General features: G+C 36.6%; 1 protein-coding gene across 1 annotated transcript in view; it reads right to left on the bottom strand.

Moving 5' to 3' along the window:
* The window catches only part of Btc (betacellulin), a 49,534-nt gene that overhangs the window by 5,615 nt on the left and 19,771 nt on the right, over positions 1-24,148 (bottom strand). Inside the window, exons 2-3 of the mRNA XM_047566729.1 lie at positions 19,432-19,530; positions 2,735-2,852 (exon numbers count right to left, since the gene is read on the bottom strand). Of these exons, the coding sequence (XP_047422685.1) occupies positions 2,735-2,852; positions 19,432-19,530 (217 nt within the window). The remainder of the gene's footprint in view (positions 1-2,734; positions 2,853-19,431; positions 19,531-24,148) is intronic.

The following is a 24,148-nucleotide window of genomic DNA, read 5'->3' as shown; positions in this document are numbered from 1 at the left end:
GGTCAAACCACATAATTATAATGGTTCTCACACCATGTCAATCTTAAGCAAACCAGTGACTTATCAGCTGATGGTTTTAGCAAGTCTATTTCCCACATGGGAGAGGAAAACACCAAGGGAGAAAGATCTTAGTATTTATTAAATGATAAAATTTATCAAATAAACTTCCTATAAAATAAAATTGAAAACTGGGAATAATCTTTAAATACTCCACAACTCTAGAGGGACTGCAAAACCAGACTTAGGGAGTCACCGTTCTGAAATAATCACCAAACACCGTTCCAAGAGATTTATAAGTACTAACTCCATCATTATAACGACCTAAAAGGTAAGGTCATTATCAACCCCCTTTTACAGGTGAAGAAACCAAGGTGCAGAGTCATTAAGTGAGTGGGACTGGGATTCTAACACAGACAGTGTGGTTCCCAAGTTTATGATCTCAGCAGTGTGTAAATTGTGCTGCATTAATAAATGAAAATTATATATCTGGAAGCAATTATACACATTCCAAGAAAATATGGGGAACACTAAATTCAAAATTATTTGAAATACAACTTGGTTTTTTGTGCACATAAACTAGAGTCCATAAACTTGTATGGTCACAAGCAAAACGGAGATATTTTTGGCTTCCCTAGATGATGTTGTCACCAATGGTAAGACAGTTTTCATGCTACACCAAGCCATGAAAGGTCAGTCCTAGGTAGGACATCTGCCCACTCCCCTCAATGATTACAGAACATTTACTCTGAAGTGTTAGAGTACTAACACTTCAATATACATTTATTATTTAAATACATTTATTATTTTACCTTTATTATTTGGTTTAACCATCAATGCTTGAAAGGAAGGTATTTTTATTCTTTTAATAATAAAACTGAGGTTTAGGACAGGTAATTGACCCAACTGTTTACACTGCTTATAATGAAAACAAAATCTTATCTTAGGTCCATTTGACTACAAAATCTGTGTCCTAACCCCCATGTTCTTCTTCCTCTGCCTCCCCTTGGTTCTGTATTGTTCTGCTGCTAAGATCTTCTGTTCTGATTGAGGCCTTGGTTTTGAAATTTGGTATAGAAGAGATGGGCTAAGGTAGAGACACTTATTCATTCCTTCATCAGTTACTTTTTGCATACCTATTAAATTTTAGGTTCCATGCTTACCACTGGAATACAAAAATGAATAAGCCACAAGCCCCGCCCTCTAGGAATTCATAACCACAGAGCGGTCATTCAAAGAAACTGACAGTTATGTTCTACTGGATAAGCGCCTCCATTGAAGTGTGACCAGATGGCAGAGGAGGGGCATCCACTTGACACAGGGCTGTGTGCCTGGGAAGGAGGAAGTCAGTGAGGGGCCGGGTCCAGAAGGAGCTGGCATTTGAACCATGAGTAGGAATAGCTCTAAAGCCTACGTGAGGACCTTGTATAATAGACCATGAATAGGTATGTAGGACTTTATGAGAATATTTGGGAATATGGTGAGAGGTATAGCTAGAAAGTTAAGTCAGAATCAGAGGAGCCACAGAGATCAAGGAAATATGTTTTAACCTCAAAGTGAGTGGGACAAGCTGTGTGTTGATTTTAGTCAAGTGAATTACACACTATGGTTTTCATTTTAGAAGAGAGCAGCATTAAAAAACAATAAGTCTGCAGACATAGAGGCAAGTTAGAAAAATGTACTGGGTTAAAGGACATTGACACTGGGACATTGACATGGACATTGGGTTTAAAACCCAATGTATGCCTCCAAGCCAGTAAATAATAAAATGGAATTTCAAAGAATCAGCTCTACCCTTCTTAGCTATCCACACACACTTTTCTTGATATTTTGCATTAACAATTTTTATCCCTCTACATATTATCTATGCATATTCTTTAATAAATTGAAGATAATTATAATTAAATTTTGAAGACATCCATGACCTTTAAATTCCCCACAAAATCAGAATCACTCTTCTGAGATTCTTATGGAAAAAAAAAAAAAAACTGAATACTGGAGAAACTATGAAAAATAACATAAACACTGTGTGAACTTTGGGTCAAAATTATAAAAGATCACTTTGCTCTTCTATAAAGAAAATGTCCCAGACAGCACTTTTGAGGGACAGCTCTTTAGAAGAAAAGGAATATTTAAAAGATGCAAAAACTGTTGCATGTGCCTGAGCAAAATTAAACTTGACTCTGAAATCTACCAAAAGTTGGAAAGAGAGTTCCTCTCCCAGTCCCCAATTGTACTAAGCGGGCTTTGCTGATCTCTATTTATAAGTAAGACTGACTTCTTCGCACTTAACTGACACCTGCAAATGGAGCTTTTAATTTGGCAGGAATTCCTTCATATTTACATTAACTACAAACCACCTAATGCATGCCAGAAGAATTTGTTTCCATTTGAACCACCCAGGAGATTATTCGAGCTGAAAAGCATCCGAACACTGGACAGAATCAGTTTTGCTTGCGCAAGGAAGCAGAGGACACTGCCCAGGCTGGAAGTGGATCTGCGCTCTCACACACTCATATTTCAGGAGGAAAGTGTGTGTCAGTTTCTCCGTAAGTGGCTGCCGACCGGGCCCTAAACAAGTGGCTGAGGGCAGGACCAGGCGGAACTGTCTGGACAGATGGCATGGTTAGCTCAGACTTTCCAGCCCTGTCAAGCCCCAGGCTGAGCAGCCCTTTCGGCACCCCAGGTGCAGCCTGCTCTGCACCCCTTTGCTTGATGGTTTTGGTGCTTCACTTACACGCAGGAGGGTGTTTGCTCGGCCACCACGAAGCGGCATCTCCCTTTGATGCAGTAATGCTTGTACTGCTTGGGGCACCGAGAGAAGTGGCCTTTCCGCCTCGACTGTGTGGTGGTAGCTGGAAAAAAAGAAAAAGTTCATTTGTAGATTGAATTTTATTCTTATCTCACTGATGATTTTTCTGGAGAATACATTCCAATTTCATTTGTTCTCTCCACGTTAGGATAAAAGTCAGACTTTAGGACTCCCAGATGGCACGAGAAATTGGGCAATAGGAATTGTGGTTGGAATGTTTCACATTGTAATTGAGATTTGAGTCCCACCTGTGTCTCAGAAATGTTGGTATCTTCCATGGGTAAAACAGAGATATGATAAGAGAGAAGGCTTTCTTCTTGTGAATGTTATGAGAACCTCACTACAAAAAGGAGTTGGTTGGTTGGTTTCTGTTTTTGTTTTTGTTGCTACTGAGCTGGGTTTTTGTTCTTTGCTTTTTTAACTAAAACAGCATATACTGATGCTGTTCTATTTACTTTTCCTATATCATCTTCATTTAACAGTCACAACATTCATGTAAGGTGAGTACCATGCAAATCCCAACTTACAGGTGATCAGAGCAAAACACAGAAGATTAAGTCACCTTCCAAGATCACAGTTGAGAGTGGACGGAATGCCACACAGTCAAGGCAGTCTTGTTCCAGGCCCATGCTCTCCACTGCTACCCTATAGCTGGCAATCTGTCAAAACAGTTGCTCAGCAGGTGTCTGACCTCTACTCCCAGCCTGGTGCATCCAGATGTCCTGCTTGCCTCAGTGGGAGTGTGTGGCACTCACTGGGCCCATGGAGGCTTTCTCTTGTGCTGAAGGAGGAGGAAAACACTAGAAGTTTCCTGTCCTGGATTTCAAGAGTCTTGATTGCCTGATATTTCAACTATGGATAGTGATATGTAACAATTTCCCTATTCCCCACAGGTCAAGTTTCAAAACATATTGACCATCCAGAGAAACAGTATAGAAATAACTTACTGTTTCATCTGTTGGTCTGCAATTGACTGTTGCTCACACCCAGAGAAAAATAACTCACAAGCCAGTGCCAACCCGGGTCAAACTTTCCAAGTTCATGGTATGATCAACAGCTTGCAGGAGTCAGACATCTGAAGCCCATTTGGGGTTTACTTCAGAAGGGCATTTCACACTAGGTTTGATAAGGCACCTGGCATCCCAATGACATTTAATAGTTCTTTTATTTAACAGCAATGATTACCAGACTTCTTAATATTGTGAAATCAGCACATATAATTATACAGGGCCACCAGAAATAAGAATTTCAAATGAATTTGGATTATATATATTTTGAAAATTTTTATGATGTCTAAATACAGTACAGTCATCCCTTAGTATCCAACAGGTTTTGGTTCCAGGACCCCTGGCAGATACCAAAATCTAAGGATGCTTAAACCCATTATATGAAATGCATATGCAATATCTCCTCATATATTTAAAAATATCTCTAGATTATTTGTAATATCTAATCTATTATAAATGCTATGTAAATAGTTGTTATAGTTTATTGTTAGGGAATAATGACAAGAAAATGTGTGCATGGTCAAATACAGAAGCAATTTATGGGGAATATTTTTAATCCACAGTTGACTGAATCTGTGGATGGGGAACCCACAGATACAGAAACACTGTTCAGAGTTTCAGGGGATGGCAGAATATTGCTGAAGAACTGGCTGACCTGGTTTTGTTTGTTGACTTGGTTACCACCCAACTGCTGAGCATGCCAGATATTTGCTCCCATGAACATTAGTCAATGGGACTCTTATCAGAAGGATTGAAAATTCTAGAAATAACTGCACAGTGTGTCAAAGGAAAATAAGTTATTTTGTCAAATAACTTGGTAAGTCAACTTTCATTGGTTAAATGTTTTCTAAAGAGGCACTGGAAAATAAATAAAGAATGTCCTACCTAACCATCTTAATTGATGCAATACAGGAAATTAAAAACAATGCAACCAACCAAAAAACCGCCATTATAATTGCATAAAAAGTTGTAGCACACTGAAAATGATGAAAAGAACACTGGATTAACTGGAAGAAAATTAGTGCTTATTTCTCAATTCTGCCTTTCACTAGCTATAATGAGTCTGGGCAAGCTAATTAAGATATCTGAGTTCAGTGTCCTCATCTATAAATTGAAGAAGAAAACTGCTACCTTAAAGAGCTGTATATATATATATATAAATAAATATATATATATATATACAAGTATGTATATATGCACAGTATCTCTTAGCATATATATTCCAAATATATATGTATATTACAAATATAGATATAGATACAGATATGGAAGTTCCTAGTGGAATTCCTAAAACATTAAATACCCAGAAAATGAGGTTGAGCCTATAACATTGAAAATCTTGGTAGTCTTAAGAGAAATCTTGTGTAAGTATTTGCTTTCCTAATCAAGGAAAAATTTCTGGACAATGTAAACTTTAGGAGACAGTAAGCAATCAATTTAATTAAGAAGAATGTCAAGAGCAACGAAAGTCACAGAATCAAGAATACACAGATTGAATGCAGTGGGTAGAAGACAGAGCTATTGAAATGGAAGGGTCTTGAAGGGGAGGAGCCCAGAACAGCTGTGAACAGATCTAGAGAACTGAGTGTCAGGGGTTGAAATGAATAAAGGCAAGAGAGAGCTGAAGATGGTTCTTGTGAGTGAAATTAAATCATCTATGAAAGAATAAACTGTGAAGTGTTCCATGGATGCATTAGATAGGACAGTGAAGACTGCATGAGAACAGAAAGATGGCAGGGGAATACCAGGGCACACCTGAGCTAGGCAGACAAGTGTGATGCCGGCCTGGACCATGGCAATGGAGGGCAGAGAAATGAATTCAAGAAGCAGCAAGACTTACTGACAGATCTGGCCTGCTGCAGAAAGCCTTCCTTGATTTGCAAGGCATACTTGCCTTTAAATATAAGCCATTTGGCTCTGTAACCTAAACTTTACAAATTCCACTAGTTGCTGTGCCCCTTTAAATGCACCCAATTTTTTAATAAACACCACACGGAGTATAATTCCAAAAGCAAATTAACCCGCAGCTGCTGGATGCAGTGATTTGATCAGTCTCGGCCCATCCAAGCAGCACAAATCCATGCCAGCGAAATGGTTGCCAGGTCTTGTTTTGATCACTCACAGAACTCCCTCCTTTGCCAAAGAAGCATGCTCTGAAGTATTCCCAGCATTATTTGAGTTTAAAACCTTTCCATGTCATCAGGCAGAAAATGTCCAGTGATTTCTCTATGGAACTTTCTAACCCGAAAGAAAAACAAATCACAAATACTGCATCTAAAACAAAACAAAACAAACCCAAATGGGATCCTTTTTTCCTCTCCTGGAAATGAGAAAGTTGATCATCATTCTCCCTTGAGAACTGCACCTAAAATTCCAGTTGCTTCTCATCAGAATACACCAAGGTCGTGCTATCTGAAAATTGAACAACTATGAAGCCAAATGTTTTCTGCTTATCATGAAACCTGATGATAGAGACAGAGGAGGGCAAAACCAGGCCTTCCATGCCAGACTTGTTCATTGAAAAGAAGGAATAGTCACTTCTATGACAAAATAATGATTTGTCCCAGGTGTCATTCTTATTCTTGAAAACTCTTGTGACCCTGGGATGGTGAAATGAAATTGATCTTTTTTCCTCCTACCTTGCCATTTCCAACACATATTCCCTAAACTGAAGCATCCCCCTGGGGGTGAGATGATGCTCCGAAATTTCTTTGAAAATTTATATCTACTGGTGGGCCAGTCCCAACACAACCTGAAGGGTACTACTGAATTGCAATCTCTTCATGGGACAATATTCTCCAAAGATTCTAAAGCAAATTCAATAAAACAACCATTGGGGTTACTGCAGGTCAGTGTGGGTAAAAATCTGATTTTAAGAATTTGAAAAAAGAATCAGAAGTAAAGACATCTTTCTTAGACCATTGGAGCAGTTAGATAAGAAGTGATCATCTTCCTTGGGTCCTATGAATTGTTGGATGAGAAGTAATAGATCCCTTTGGGCTAAGCCAATATGGAGGAATATTGACACACCCCAAGTGATTTCTTTCTAATGTGGAATTTTCTTCAATTTGATGGATTCTTTGATTAAGCATAGTATGGTTCCTTTGTCCTTCTGTGTATGATTCTAATTCTTAAGAAGAAAGCAGCTTTGTGATGCTTTTGTGACTAAAACTCTTGGGAATGGATTCATTAGGTCTATTTTTTCATAAAACTTTCACTTAATACTGAGACACAGTGCTTGTTACAAATCTGTTGATTCTGTAAAGGACATTAATATTGACAATGCTACTCTGAATGAATTCTAAAGGCAATTAATACTACAATTATTATTCCAACACTTTTTTAATACTTATTACAATGGTTTTATTTTCGTAGTATTTCTATCTCCTTATTTAGATACATAGTTAAAATTCTAAGTAAGAGACATAAGAGGGGGTGCTAAATTTTGAAATAGAAGTCCCACAGGTGTTCATAAGGAAAGAGGGGAAGGAAAACAAATAACTACTAATCCATCCTCCCACACAGGTATGTGACCTATAAAAGGAAGAAGTGCACAAAAGAGAATGTAAGAGTTTAGAAAAATTTCCTCTGAACCTATGAAGTAGAGCCAAAGGCTTTGATATTATGCTCCTTGGCTTCCAGGCATCTTCTCAATAGAGTTTTCCTCATTGTACAACCTGCTTAAGCCAAAAGGTGAGGCAGAAAGTTTTATATCTTTTAAGTTAATTTTCCTTCTTATCTTGCCAATGAACTCTGTGAGTTTGGAGAAGGGGAATTCATGGTGTCCTTGAAGAAAAGCAAAATTTGAAAATTTATCATAATATAGGATTCCCATTTGTCTTATATCTACTGGCATTTGCTCTAGCAAAGTAAAAGAAGATGTCACATCTCACAGATTTCCTCATTCCCCATTTCTGAACTGCTTGCTAGAAATGCATGGGTCAGGGACAGCAGCAATGCAGGCAGATCAGCAAGTTGTCTTTTAACCAGGTTGGCTGTGTCCACCATTACAGGAGTGCACTTCTGCTTAGAGCTGCACATTTTAAAGAAAAAGAAGTCAGTGTTGCTATGGTTTGGATAAGTGTCTCCCAAAGGCCCATGTGATAAAAGCTTGGTCTCCAGCCCCTGGCCCTTAGGAGACAGACGTTTAGGAGGTAGAACTTGTGGGAGGTCTTAGGACATTACAGGCATGCTCCCCAAAGGGGTTCTGAGACACTGGTCTCTTCCTTTCTCTTTGGTTCCAGGTCACCATGAGGTGAGCAGCATCTTCCCTGACACACTCCAGTCATGATGCACAGCCTTGCCACAGACCCAAAGTCAATGGAGCCAACCCATTGACAGAAACTCCAAAATTGGGAGCCAAAATTAACCTTTTTCATTAACAAGTTAATTATATCGGGTATTTGTTACAGTAACAGAAAGTGTTGAAGTGCGTGTATCTTTGCATGCATTTAAAATTGCTCAAGGCTGGGAGCCAATGAAGATCAGGGACAGAAAGAAAGCTTGCCTTTCTTTCTGTATGTCAAGAATGTACACTATTCATTCTAATGTATTCCTTGGCTCCTTTGCTGGTTTTCTAGCTGGTTCTTCCTCATCTCCTTCAATCTCTACAATTTTACAGTGCACTGGAGCTCAATGTTTACTCATCTCCTCTCTCCACATTCCCTCCCTGAATAGTTTCATTGTCTCCTTTCTGTAAACACATCTTTAGGACAACAATTCCCAAATGTAGTTTCCATCTCAAGTATCTTCCCTCAATGCCAACAATATAACTAACATCTCCAGCTAGATTCCAACTCGCATTTCAACTTAAGCCTTCCAAAATACAATCCTTGATTTTTCCCTTAAAAATGGCCTTTCCTTAACTCAGTAAATAATAACCATTATTTCTGTTATTTAGACAAAGTATTTTGACAGTATCTTAACTTTATCTTTCACACTACATCCAACTCATCAGCAGAACTGATCGACTGTGTTGAAAATACATGCAGAATTACCCTCACCATCTCTTCAACCCTGATCTAAGCCATTTCTGGGCTGTAAGGAGTCTCCATGGCAAAACCTAGCTCATCTCCCTGCTTCTGCTGAAGCCCTCTTCACTGCCTAGACTGTACAAGAAACCACAGTGATGCTGTTAAATTGATTTGGATTAAAAACTGAGGTCCTCAGAGTCCCTGGCAAGGCCTTGTATGACCTCCCCACTGTCCATCTGTCCACTGCCTTTCTGACCTTATCTTCGACCATGTTTTCACTAGTCATCCTAGGCACCTAGAAGAGTACCTGCTGCTTAGATGCGGGTGATCACGTGTATTAGCAGAATGAATACAGCCTTACTCAGGTTACAAAATGAAAAATTAAAAATAGAATACTTAGATATTGAAAATTAAATCATAGAATCATTTGGACACAGAAAGGATTCCCAAAGATCATCCAATTCACTTCTTTATTTTACAGGTTCCAAACTTGTCTTTGAAAGCTAAAGCAACTTGCTAAAGGTCACATAGCCAATTGTTAGAAAAGATCTGCTCCTGTTCCATATTAATTCTCCTTTCAAGAACCTGTTATCCATTTAGACTTTACTTCCAGGCAACTTTCCTTTTAAAGTAATTCCCTCACATTTCACATTTTTATAATCCCCCATGATTCTAAGCACTTCAGGAGATGCTCTCTCCCAAGTCATGTTTATTGTGTGACCTTAAACAAATTACTTAGCCTCTCTGTGTCTCAATTTTTTTTTCATCTAAAAAAGTGGGTAACAAAGACATCCCATAAGATTAAGTGAATTCATATATGTAAAACAGTAGAAGGTACTTGGCAATGAGCAGAAGTTCGACAGATGATGGTGCTAGCGTTTTCCGTGAGTGTTGTTGGTGTGATGTGTGGACCCTAGATACATGTAAATGTAATATAATAAACACAGCAGAAAAGGAAGAAAATAAGATAAGGAAGGAAGCAAAGACCAAAGGAAAGAGGGAGAGAGGGAGGGGAAGGAAAAGAAAAGGAAGAGAGTTTATTTAAAGCAGTTAATTAAAACTTAAGAGCAGGCCCATCCAGCCTCAACCTTGAAAGATCACTCAAATATGTCCACCATAGTCCATGTATTGCTTTTAGGTGGTATTTCAAGGCAATGCTGCGAATGTGCCTGGTAATATGAAAGGACAATGATAATATAAAATAATGTCACTTCTGATGACACAAAAATTTGGAAGCCCATTTTCTGATAAGCATTTTCAGAATCAAACCCAATGATTTCCTTCATGTTTGGAATCATCATTTGGGAGGATTTTGCTGTTTGCTCTTTGCTGTTTTCTGAGTACATTAAAAATGGGCTATTATGAAGAGAAGAATAAACTAAAGAATGTTAGCTATTTTTGGTCTGTATTTTTAGTTTCTCATTTGATTCATCAACACTGTCCAAAATATAGTCATGTTGGAGTCCTTTTTCTTTCCATCTCCTGGAAATATTTCTCAAATAGTAAAATATATTATTATATTTCAAGAAAACAATATCCTATACAGAAAAGTCCAAAATTATCTTTCTGACATCAAATTGGGGTGAACAAACTCTAGTCCTCCACCAAGCTACAGATCTAATTGTGCTCATACTGTTACTTGGGCAACAGAAGATTTAGAAATGCCAGCCTGAACTCTTAAATAGGACTGAAATGGATAGAAACAAAAAATGATGGTGGAGAAAAGAATCAGGGATTCATCAATTTGGTTCTTCACAGAAGCTTCAGGAAGAAAGCAGGACATGACCCTAAAAAAATGTATTGGGCATTTTTTGCAGATCACATCTGAGAAACTGTGACCAAGGGAAATTCCTGGAGCAAAATCCAGAGAAAGGTATGGATTTTATGAGGGGAACTAACATAACTTTACTTCCTTACTGATCTTTCTCAGTAGAAGGGAAGAGGAATGTAAAAATCTTAAATAGTATACAAGTAATGCAAAAATGCGTGTTTGAATTTTAAAAATTAAACATATAGACCATATTCTATAGTTTCTACCCTCTGAGAAATTGGCTTTTATACAATAGAGAACACACCTGTGGATGAGGCCTTGTGTTCCTGATTACCGTGGAAGGTGACAGAGGGAAGAGCTGCATCCATGGTACAGTCTTTAAAGAAAGAAAGACTGGTGATGGAAGTAGAAAGATGCTGAAATAACAAAATGACTGTGAAAGATTAAGGATTATGTTGTTTGGGGCTTTCCTTAGCCCCTCTTTTGTTAAAGGTTACTGGAGAAAAATATGAAAACAGCATCTATTTGTAATACATCAAAAATTAAAAAACAAGGAGTAACATCAACCAGACAGCAGAATAAAAAGCCTTCCACTCTCCTCCCCTGCACTGAGTCATCAACAACATCAGACAAATTCCCTTTGTGAGAAATGCAGAATTTCATTGAAAAGCCCCTGTACTCTGGATGAGTGCAGAAACACCCACGTGGAAGCCAGCAGGGAAAGTCAACACAGCCTCTAACCTCAGTCTCTACCCACAGTACAGTACCACGTGATCAGACTTTGACCACCACCCCCCAATTCCACATCCTAGCTTCTGCCTTGATAGAGAAAGATTCAAATTGCATATCCAATACCACAACACTCACAGGGGCTTCTCAGAAGACTGGTTTCTGTCTTGTGTGTTGGAGCATACACTCCCCAACATGGGACCTGTGATATCAGAGACAGTAGTTTACGCCAGGGATTCTCTGGCTCAGCACAGAGTGAGCAAAGGACAATACTAGCTCCCACCTTCTCCCCAGGGAGTAAAAGAGTTGAACTTCACATCCAATGTGTAACTTGTCCTTTCTTAACTGGGGGCTGCCAAATGATTTCTTTCTGTCTTGCCTCTGTTGGAGCACCGACAAACTCTAGCTGCCTGGGAACCAGTAAGAACAGAGACAATGGTTTGAACTAGCCACAACCATGCACAAGTAGCAGAGAGTGAAAGGGCAAAAAGACCCTTTCTCAGATTCTCCCTGTGGAGAGAAAAAGTCAGGAAGAGTGTGTAAAGATCCTATTCCTCTCAAAGCTGTCAAGAGACTGACTTTGGTCTAATTTGTCTCAGAGCACTGATGACACTTGGCATACTCTTGAGTCCAAGGGTCATTAAGAACAAAGGAGTTGGATTGACTAGCATGGAAATTTGAAATATCCTGACAATATCTAACTGGATTGATTGATGAGGATCTTGTCTCATATAAGCCAGCCTGTGAAAACTGAGAGAAGTAGGAATTTTCTTTAATATTCAAATACCAGCAAAGAGAGTCAAGAAAACTGAAGGAAGAATAAAAATTATCACAAAGAAAGGGTCAAAATAAACCACTCCTAATGATATGAAGAAATATACTTGACAGAGAATTCAAAATAAATGATCATAAGGATTCTGAACAAAGAGAAGAGAACAATGAATGAACAAAGTAAAAATTTCAACAAAGAGATAGAAATGCCTAAAAATACCAAACATTAATGTTGTGGCTGAATAATAATTGAACTGAAAATTCACTAGAGATTCAAAAGCAGACGATGTCAAGCAAAAAAATAAGTATCAGTGAACTTAAAGAAATCAATTGGAAATTGTATACTTTAAAAAGAGCAAAAATAAAAAAAGAATGAAAAAGAAGGTTGAAGGATGATTTAGTCAACTTGTTTGCTGCTTTGACCAAAAGACCTGAGAAGAACCTTTTTAGAGTAGGAAAAGTTTATTTGGCACTCTCAGTTTCAGAGGTCTCAGTCCATAGACAGCTAGATCCATTGCTCTGGGCTCTAGGTAAGACAGAATGTCAGGGTAGAAGAGTGGAGCGGAGGAAAGAAACACAGGACATGGAACCAGGAAACAAAGAGAGCTCCACTCTCTGGAGACAAAATGTATATCCCAAAGGCACACTTCCAATGCCCCACCTCCCCCAGCCACACCCTACCTGCCTTCAGTTACCAGCCAGTTAATACCCATCAGGGGATTAGTACACTTATTAGGTTAAGGTTCTCATAATCCAATCATTTCACCTCTAAACTTTCTTGCATTGTCTCATACATGAGCTTTTGGTGGTTACCTCATATCTAAACAAAGGATTACCATCAAAAAGCCCAATATATAGTTTATGTAAGTATGAAGGAAACAAAACAGAGAAAGGGCAGAAAGCTTATTCATATAAATAATGAACAAAATTTTCTAAATCTAAGGAAATAAATGAATATCCATACACAGGAGGCCTAGTGAATCCCAAATAAGATGAACCCGAAGAAATCCACACCAGAACACATAATCAAATTATTGAAAATCTAAGACGAAGAGAAAATAATAGGAAGCAAGACATTTCATATAGAAAGGAATCTCCACTGAACTATAAGTGGATTTCTTAGAATAAATCTTACAGGTCATAAAGGAGTGAGATGACATAGTCAAAGCACTGAAAGAAATATAATCTGCCGACCAAGAATACTATGCCCAGCGAAACTGACCTTCAAAAATTAAGAAAATATACAGACTTTCCCAGATGAAGTCAGAGATTTCATCACCACCAAACCTACCTTACAAGCAATGTTAAGTGGACGTCAAAGGATGCTAAATAAGAAAGTATAAAACTTATTGGTAAATGTAAAATATGTAGACACAGAACAGTCTATTACTTAGTGAGATATATCACTTTAAATTTTAAAATTAAAAGACAGGAGTATAAAAATGGTTATAAATAAAAATATATTAATGTCTGCAATACTAAAGAGATATCAATCGTGGTATTACTCACAAGGTGTAGAATGAGGAGAAGTAAAAGGATAATATTTTTATGTGATTGAAGTCAAGCTATTACCAACGTTATGTAGCCTACTCTATTTATATTTTATGAAAACCCAAGGTGACCACAACTAAAATATCTTTAGAAGACATGTAAAAGAAAAAGAGAAAATAATCAAAGCATATCAATTAAAACAACAGAAAATAAACAAAAACAGCAGGAGAAGAAAAGGACTACAAGATAGAAAATAATTAACAAAATAGAAATAGTAATTCCTTCTCTATCAGTAATTATTTTAAATGTAAATAAGTTAAACTTCCCAATCCTAAGATACAGAATGGCTGAATGAATTAAAAAAAAAAAAAAAAAACAGAAAAAAAAAAGATTCAACCATATGTCTTGCATGGTCTGTAAGTGAATCACTTTAGATTTAAGAATACGTATAGGCCAAAATTGAAAGGATGGATAGAGTCCACACAGATGAAAAACAAAAGAGATCAGAGGTGGCTATACATATAGTAGACAGAATAAGCATTAATTTAAAATCTGCCATAGGAGAGCAAATGAGAAAGATAGACATTATACTAAGGTAAAGTTTTTATTTTACCAGAATGATAAAACTATGGTAAACATATATGTACCCACCATAAGAACATTTAAATGAAGTGAATATTGACAAACATGAAAGAAGAAATAGATAATACTCACTGTGCATTAGTTATCAGTTTGTTTGCACAAGTCCAGTAGACAGAACACTCACACAGCAAGCAAAACAACTTTATTTTCACAGATAGGCAACAAGGGGCAATAGAAGACCAGGATTTGTGGTGACCACCAAAGTTGAGGAAAACTACACAGGGAGAAAGGAATCTCATCTGTGTGTGCTCCATGTGGTACTGCAGTTGAGGAACCCTGAAAGGGAGTTTTCCCTGAGATTTACACCATGGGTAAAGGAGACTCACTATGCTAAAACACTGTAGGACATCTAGAAGGGACAGGAACAGAACCCGGCTATTCTGGTCAGTTACTCCTGAAGTTGTGTGAGTGTTCTGATGATGATTCCTAGCATACTCTACAGTTTTTCCTGGGAATTAATTACAGGTAAGAAAAGAAAGATCTAGGATGGTCCAACGTCATCTGGAAAACTTTCTTGGAGATAGCAATACTATAATATTAGAAGACTCCAATGGTCCACTTTCAATGATAGACAGACCAAATGGTAATGGTGGACTTGAACAACCTTATAGACCAAAAGAACCTACCTCATATATACAGAACATTTTACCCAACAGCAGCAGATACACATTTTTCTGAAGTATATTTTTCAAGATGAATCACATGTTATGGCACCAAAAAGTTTTAACAAATTTAAGTAGATTAAAATCATACCAATTATCTTTTCTGATCACAATGAAATGAAACTAGAAATCAATAGTAACAGAAGGAAAACTGGAATATTCACGAGTATGTGGAAGTCAAACAATACACTCCTGAAAAAGTAGTAGAGCAAAGACAAAATTAAGAGGAAAATTAGAAAATACCTTGAAATAAACACAACATATTAAAATTTAAGGATGTGTACAGAAGCAGTGCTAATAAGGAAGTTTATAATGGTAAACATTTACATTCAAAAAAGAAGTAAGATCTCAACCCATTAAATTGACACGTCAAGAAACTAGAAAAAAAGAACAAATCAAGCTTGAAGTTAGTAGAAGGGAGGAAATAGTAGAGATTAGATTAAGAATAAATTAAAAACTAGAAAATCAAAAGAAAAAAATTAAAAGAATTGAGCTGACTTTTTGAAAAGGCAAATAAAATTGACAAATCTTTAGCAAAACTTAGTGAGAAAAAGGAGAATAGTCAAGTAAATAAAAACTTAAAAAGAAATGAAAAAGATATTACAGCTGATGGTACAGAAATGAAATACATCACGTGAGACTATGAAAAACTTTACACCAACAAATGGAATGACCTAGAAGAAATGAACAAATTCTTAGAAACATAAAACCTACCATAACTTAATCATATGGAGAAGAAAATGCCAACAGACTTGTAACCAATAAGGAGATTGGATCACTAATAAAAATCCTTCCAAAAAAGAAAAAATCAGAATTAGATGGTTTCTCTGGTAAATTTAAACATTGAAATAATTAATACTAAATCTTTCAAACTCTTTCCAAAAGTTCAAGCAGAGAAAATGCATCCAAGTTTATTTTTTAAGTGTAGCATTGCGTGACATAAAAGCCAAAACAAAAACACTACAAGAAAACCAAGTTACAGGTTAATGCCCCTAATGAACATAGTTGTAAAACTCCTCAACAAAATACTAGAAAATAAATTCCTACAGCAAAATATAAAGATGATGCACCATGAGAAAAATCAGATTCATCCCTAAGATGTGAGGATTGTTCAACATAGAAAAATCAATTAATGTGATACACCACATTAACGGAATTAAAAATAGATCCACATGATCACCTCGATAGCTGTAGAAAAATAATTTGACAAAATTCAACACCCATTTATGAAAAAGAAACCTCTCAACAAACGATGAATAGAAAGAAAATACTTCAACATAATAAAGCCCACAACTAACTTCATACACAGTAGTTAAAAATCTGAAAACTCTCCCTCTAAGATCAGAAATGAGGTAAGAATGTATACTGGATCCCTTCTATCCAACAAAGTACTGAAAGTCCTAGCCAGAGAAATTAAGAAAAAAATAAATAAATAAAAGGCATTCAAATTAGAAAGAAGTAAAATTATCTTTGTGTGAGGACACGATCTTGTATGTAGCAAACCCTAAAGACACCACCACAAAAAAACTGTTAGAACCAATTTATGAATTCAGCACAGTTATAGGACACAAAACCAATGTGAAAAAACCAGTTGCATTTCTATACAAGAACCATAAGATATTAAAAAAGAAAATTAAAACAGTAAGCCCATTTACAACAGTATCAAGAAAACCAAAGTACTTAGGAACAAACTTAGCTAAGGAAGTGAAATATTTATACACTGAAAACTATAAAATATCAGTGAAGGATATTAAAGACAATGCAAATAAATTCTATGTCTTCCTATGACATTACACAATCATTCACTGAAGGATTTAATGTTGCTAACATGTGTATATTACCAAGATTAAATGCAATACCTATCAAAATTCCAGTGATGTTTTTTACCAAAACAAAAACACAATTATAAAATTTATCAGTAATCACAAGGACCTCAAATAACCAAAAGTGTCCTGAGCAAGAACAAAACTGGCAGCATCATACTTTCCAATTTCAAAATATATTACAAAGATGTAGTGCTTACAAAAGTATGGTACTGGCATAAAAATAGACATAGATACCATGGAACAAAATAGCCCAGAAATAAACCCATGCATATATGGTCAACTATTCTTCAGTAAGGTGCAAACAATACAAAATGAAAACAGAATTGTTTCTCTAATAAATGATACTTAAAAACTGGATATTCATATGCAAAAGAGTGAAATTGGGTCCTTTTCTCACACTATACATAAAAGTCAACTCAGAACGAATTGAACACTTAAACATAAGATCTGAAACTGTAAAATTACTGTCATCATTTATTGAATTTAATACCAAAACACAGGTAACAAAAGCCAAAATTATCAAGCAGGACAGTACTAACTTAAAGATTTATTCATAGCAAAGGAAAATGCAGAATGGATATCCAAATCATGTAAGGAACTCTTACAACTCAATAGCAAGAAAACAAAAAAAATCTGATTTCTAAAATGGGTTAAGGAACTGAATACTTATTTTTTCCAAAGACTTACAAATTACCAACATGCATATGAAAAGGTGTTCAACACCATAAACTGTCAGAGAAATGCAAACTGAAGTCATAATAAGATCACCTCATACCCCCTCAGCAATCAAAGAGAGAGAAAGTGTCAATAAATGGGTGGAGAAACTGGAACCCTTGTAAACTCTTGGTCAGAATGTAAAATGGCATAGCTGCTATGGAAAACAATATGTAGGCTCCTCAAAAATATTAAAACTAGAATGATCATATAATCTAACAATCCCACTTCTGGATATTAATCCCAAAGAACTGAAATGAGAAACTCAAAGTGATATTTGTACTTCCATGCTCATTGTAGCACTATTCACAAGAATCAGAAACCGGATATAATCCATGTGTTTATTGACTGGTGAAGAGATAAAGAAAATGGGGTATATAAATACAATGAAATGATATTTAGCCTTTTAAAAGAAAACCCTACAATGCATGGAAATGTGATTGAACCTGGATGACACTACTAAGTGAAATAAACCAGTCACATAAGGGCAGATATTGTTTGAGTCCACTTTTATGAGGTATCTAAAACAGCAAAATTTACAGAAGCAGAGTGGAAAGGTGGTTGCCAGAGGTTTGGGGAGGAAAGAGAGAATTTCTATTCAACAGATATGAAGTTGTAGTTAGGAAAAGTGAATAAATTCAAGAGATCTTCTGTATTGTCCATCTTAAAATTCATTGAATGTCTTTGCTACAATAAGAGTGAAACTAGAAAACACATTTAGGAACTGGGAATGAGACTCAGTGGTAAGCGCTTGCCTGACATGTATAAGGCCCTGGGTTCAATTCCCAGCACTGCAAGACAAAAGAAAAACAAAACACATTTAGGATTAAATTTTTGAACATTGTCAATCATCAGATTATGGATAGTTTCCCAAGGGAAATGTGAAAATGTCCTCATTGTGGACATCTGAAGTCAGACTGAAGAAAAACACACAATCATATAAAGTTGGCCTTGTTCTCTCTACATGGGTGACAAGGCCAGGCTCACACAAGCATGACCTAAGACACCAGTGGATGCCACAGCCTATGCACACCCTCCAGCCCACCCACTGCTCTGAAGGATGAAAGAGGAAGACTGGGCTGGAGCTGATGACTCACATCAGGAAGACTTGCTCAGCATGTTCCTGGCTCTGCTACAGTGTTCCCAGGGTGCTAGGAAAGGGGCACTCACACCAAGTCACCATACTCCCAGTCCGGAAAAGTTTCCAGGGAACACAGAGGTTCTTCTCTACTCCACCCTACTCTTTTGTTTTTGTTTGTTTTTTCTAAAATCAGACAATACCCTTATAAAAGACCAGATCACACAATCTAAACAGAACAAATGGCACCTTAGACTGGGGGTTTTGCAAAGTATGATCCAAGAAGCAAGTCTGGCCCACAGTCTATTTCTGTAAATAAAGTTTTGTTGTCCCCCAGCCAAGCCTATTTATTTGCATGGTATGTATGGCTGCTTTCATGGTACAATACTGAGATTGAGTACTTCAGCAAAGGCTGATGACCCACAAAGCCTAAAATACTCATTATCTGACCCTTTAATAAGGGAAAACTGCCGTAGACTGATAATTTTGAGAACACTAATTCAAGCATCTCCTTTGTCTTGTTTTTTCTTTTTAAAAGTATAGAATAGAAAAGTTTTAAATTTTAATTTGAACAGAATGCATTATCTTTCCATGAATCCAGTGCAAGATATCACAGGTTACAGTACATGTCAATACGGTCAATATAGTAGTTAAGAACGGAAGTAATGGAAATCAGAAAGACCTGAGTTCAAATCCCAGATTTTCCATTTACCAGTTGTGTGACCTTGGGCAATTTGCTTAACCTTTCTAAGATTTATCCTAAAATAAAATAAAAAATATTACCTCACTCAGAGGGCTGTTTCAAGGAATAAATGACTTACTGCATGTAAACCACTTAGTACAATTCCTTGTATATTACTTTGTGCTTAAAGAACTATCTAGTATTATGACTTCTATTATCAAAAGATTAAAGCTGGGAGATCAACTTTTCAAGATTTAATACAAAGTAAAGTATTACCTGCGCAGTTTTCCCCACGGTCTCCACAGAGAGGGCCATTCGTTTCAGGACTTCTGGTTGAATTTCCATCAGCCACCACACAGTGTAGGATTACTAGGCCTTTAAGTACAAAAAAGAACCAAAAAGCAAGCATAAGAACTCGAGAATTTGCTTCATGTGAAATACCATCTCCAAGTCATGATCCACTTATGAAAATAGCAAGCCTGAGGCTTTGTACCTCTCTCCCAGCCAGGCAGGGAAGCAGAGGCCAGCATGTCTCCCATTTTCAGCTGAGTGCTGAAGATGGTATTTTCAAGCCAGAACTCTTAAATCTTAGGAAGGAGTCTGAGATTTGCTTTAAAATAATCCAACATGGGAATGAGGGTACAAATAATGAGGAAAAGACAGATGAAACAAGACTGGTTGCATGTTAATAATTGTTCGAGCTTCATTATGCTGCTTCTTTACTAAGTATATATTAAAACGACCTGTTTATCAGCATTATGTTAATTATGTCTATTTCGCTGCTGTGACCAAAAGACCTGACAAGAACAACACAGAGGTGGAAACATTTATTTTTAGCTCATGGCTTCAAAAGTTCAGTCCATGGTTAGCTAACTCCAAAGCTTTGGGCTTAAGGTGAGGCAGAACATCATGGTGGAAGGGCATGGCCAAGAATTCCTCAAGACATGACAAAAAGGATGGAGAGAGAGAGAGAGAGAGAGAGTGCTCCACTCACCAGGGATAAAATATAAACCCCAAAGAATACCTCCAGGAAAGGCCTCCTCCAACCAGCACCCTACCAGCCTACAATTACCACCCAGTTAGTCCAAATAATGAATTAATCCACTGATTAGATTAAGACTCTCTTACTCAAATCATTTCACTCTGAACATTTTTGTTTTGTCTCACACATAAGCTTTTGGGAGATAGCTTATATTTAAACCATAGCAATGTGTTAAGTGTGCAAAGCACTAAAAATTGTGCTGGCATATAATTAGTACTCAAAAAAATTACTTGTTATTATTCAAGTGATATAACATAACCTTTCACTGGTTGTAGTGAAAATTATACATTTAGCTAACAATTTCTTAACAGCACATCTTCTCCAATTCATTTCAATTCAACAAACATTCATGAGCATCCAGGACACAGGTAAATAGGACATGCCTAATCCTCAACTTGCTCTAAAGCAGAGAACTAAGGCAAATAATCAGTCAATCAATTCTTCACAACACAAAATGATAGTCCGACAGCAGAAAACAGCAGTAGGCAGCAAGTTCAAATGTCAAGAGTATTCAAAAGTGTCTTTATAAAGAGAGACTTTTTTCCATTTATCAAATTAGAAAAGATGTTCTTTTTAAAAGAAAGATATGCTACTTGGTGTTGGAAAAAGTAAAGAGAAATGGAAATTCAAATCCACTGGTGATGAATAAACTCATACTGCTTATCTGGAGGAAAATGTAGCACTATACAGAACTTAAAAAAAAAAAAAAAACTAAAAAAATGTACAAATCCTTAAATCCAATCGCTACATTGCTAATAATTTTCCCCCAAGGAAATAATTTAGAATACATAAAAAAGATTTAACTAGCTTTAGAAGTTTTCTATATAGTATATAAGTCATAAAAAATAGAAATTACCTAAATAGCTAACATTAGAGGATTGATTAAATACATTTGATTTATCTTCATGCAATTTAAGTTTTCAATTATTAAAAATGATGTTTGAACACCAATAGAACATTTTAATATATCTCTAAACAAGAAAGCAGAGTATAGGATAACCATTTAGTGTGATTTGTGTGCATAGGTTTCTTTGTGTGTAAAGTGTAAAAAAAATAATTGGTATCCATAGTTATTTAGTAAATAAATACAGAGTTTCTCATCCTGGTTAAGAGGGGATTTTTTTTTTCTTAATTTTGCTTAATTGTGCTTTCCAAGTTTTTACCAGCACATTTTGTTTGTTGCAATAAAAGAAAAAGGAATGACTCACTTTTTTTCTCACAATTTGGCCACCAAATTTCTCAATTATTTCCACCTTTTTTTGCCCCAACATTTGTCCCACCCTTCACACTTAGAACAAACAGAAGCAAACAATCACTTAGGGCTTCTCAAAACATAGAAACTCATCACAGCAAATGATACAGAACGTAAAGGATAAGGAATAAGTCAATCAATCTGTAAACAAACAAAAACTTCAAGATCAAAAAACACAGTAGCAATTTCTAGTGGCCAACAATAAAACACATTTAATTCATTTCTAAAATTCCATACATGGATTTTCTTTATGGGGCAAAATAAGGACACCTTAACTTTACAGTTACTCTGCTCTAATACGGAATTCAAAAGAAAGGTAAATCTACAAACTGGGAATGGCAATAACTCCTCAGGGTTTGCAGAATTAAGTTTTATAAGAAAAAGTACATGAATTGGCACATCTTATACAATTTGTAGTCTGGTTGCACTCCTTTCACTATCGTTCATCATTTATTCTCTACTTCCATCTAACAGAGGGGACCCCGATCCCACAGAAACCCTGCCCAGGCCCCTTCTGCTGGGCCTCACTCCACAAGCTGGCTTCACTTGACAAAAGGAGGTCATTGTCATTGTCAGGAGGTGGCAAAGCCCCTGGGGAGGAGGTATCTTCAGCCAAACCAGCACCCAAAGGAAGCAGAGGACCTGGAACAAAGGCACTGTCCCTCCCACTGCCCACCCACATTCTTCAGTTCATAAACTGATGGCCATGAACTGGATCTATCCTGAAGAATCATTTTCTTGACCTGCACAATTTTTCAAAATTTAGTTAAGGCAGTTCATATTAAACCTAAATTTTCTGCTTCCATCAATATAGCAGGAAGTCTGGCAATGAAGGCTTTCCTCCTCACTGGCTGGGACTAAGAAATAGGCAATGCCTTTAAGTGCTACAGACTATGTGAGGCTTACTGCTTTCGCTTATTTTAACAGTCAGAATCCTAACAGGCATTTGAGTTTGTGATCTGTAAGAAGAGTTGAAAAAATCAGAAAAATGCTCTCAAACCCATCTACCAAATAGTAAAGGCTGCTAAAAAAGGGCACTTCTGTTCTATCCTCTCAACAGATATTTATTAAGCACTATGTATTTGACACTGGTGCAAGACACTGAAGGTTCAAAGATATTATCACTGACCTGAAGGAGATTATATTCTGGTAAAATAGACACACAAATCATCAAGGTATAGTGCAATTAGCATAGCAACAAAGGTAACACAGAAGTACCACCAGATGAAGAATCAACTCAACCCAGTGGCATAGACTTCACAGAAAGATTGAGGTTTATGATGAATTTTTAATGAGGAATAAATGATTTTTAAAGCATCAATTATTAACTTGTGGAAAATGAAAATATGTCAGCAGAATAGTCACAGTATATTATTTGTTTCAGCAATGGATGATATTTATGCAGTTATAATAATGCCAATATTGATAATCAAACAAAAGATTATCATTAAATTAGGGCCACTTGCTAGCCCACGTACACCACCTGGGGAAACTGGCAGTAATCAGTCAGTCCTGTGCTGGGGCAGTTCTTAAGGCTTGAGTATCAGCCTGTAGTTAATGGTACTGGAATTATGAAAAAGAAAGAACTCAGTGGCAAACATCTAAATATGACAAGTCAAGAAGCAACATAGTAAGCAAAGTAATATGGAGGTGAATACCAGAAGAAACTCCTAAAAGAGTCAACAGGTGCTGCCTCTGGGGAGGTGGAAAGATAAGAAGGTATGGTACAAAGATCTGCTGCTTTTGGTTTTTTAAAAATCTATTTACTTCTTTATTAATACTAAAACTAATTTTTAAAGATAATGAATAAAATTTTAGTTAATTAGGGCATCCTAAACAAAAAGGACAACTTGTTAAAAGACATGGCATGAAATAACGTGACTTGTGAGGCTTGTTTTCAGGATGGGGATTGTGAAGGAAGAGGAGGTTGGGAAGAAAGTGGGTAACAAAAAACCATGGTAGTTTGAATTCTGTGATGCAGCTAAGATGTGACCAGTGAAAAGTTTGAAGCAAAAGACATAATCATCCTTTACTTTCCAATCTGAAAAAAAAAATTTAATGTCAATATTTGATGATTCAGGCATACCTAAACCAAGATGGTAGCGTTGGTTATGGAGAAGAATAAATGAATATGAGACTCACAAAGTAAAAGCTGAAACACTTGGTGGGAATTGATGATAAAGAAGTCTGAGATGACCCAGAGTTTGCAACTTAAGTAACTGGTTTATTGGTTAGCAGATCTCACTATATGGGAAGTTTGGACCTGGAGAGCAATGCAGTTTGGGACATGAAATTTGAGATATCTATAGGTCATTCAGGGGTCAATATATGGATATGTAGATCCATAACTCTGGAATGAAGTCATAACTACAGGTTCTGTATTTGGGAGTCCTGGAGATTCATTCCCCGGGTACTAAATTCTATGGGAATGAATCTCTCAGAAAGAGCACTGTGAAAAGAGTAAGCTAATTAAAGACAGAATCCTGAAGAATATCAATAAGATAGGGTGGCAGAAAGAGAAGGGCCCTTCAGAGACTGAGAAGAAGACACGGAGCTAAGAAAAGAACTTCTTCAGAAGAAATTGAACAAAATATAAATTGACAGAGAATTAAATATAAGAAACAAAAAGCATGTACTATATTTGCGCTAGTAATACATTGCTAGAGAAATCTCAGTAGCATGAAGAATGTGTAAATAAT

Source organism: Sciurus carolinensis, chromosome 10, assembly GCF_902686445.1.
Source record: "Sciurus carolinensis chromosome 10, mSciCar1.2, whole genome shotgun sequence".
In the NCBI taxonomy this organism is placed as follows: Eukaryota; Metazoa; Chordata; class Mammalia; order Rodentia; family Sciuridae; genus Sciurus; species Sciurus carolinensis.
The sequence above is the reverse complement of the archived record's forward strand: the minus strand, read 5'-3'. Positions and strand labels throughout refer to the sequence as shown.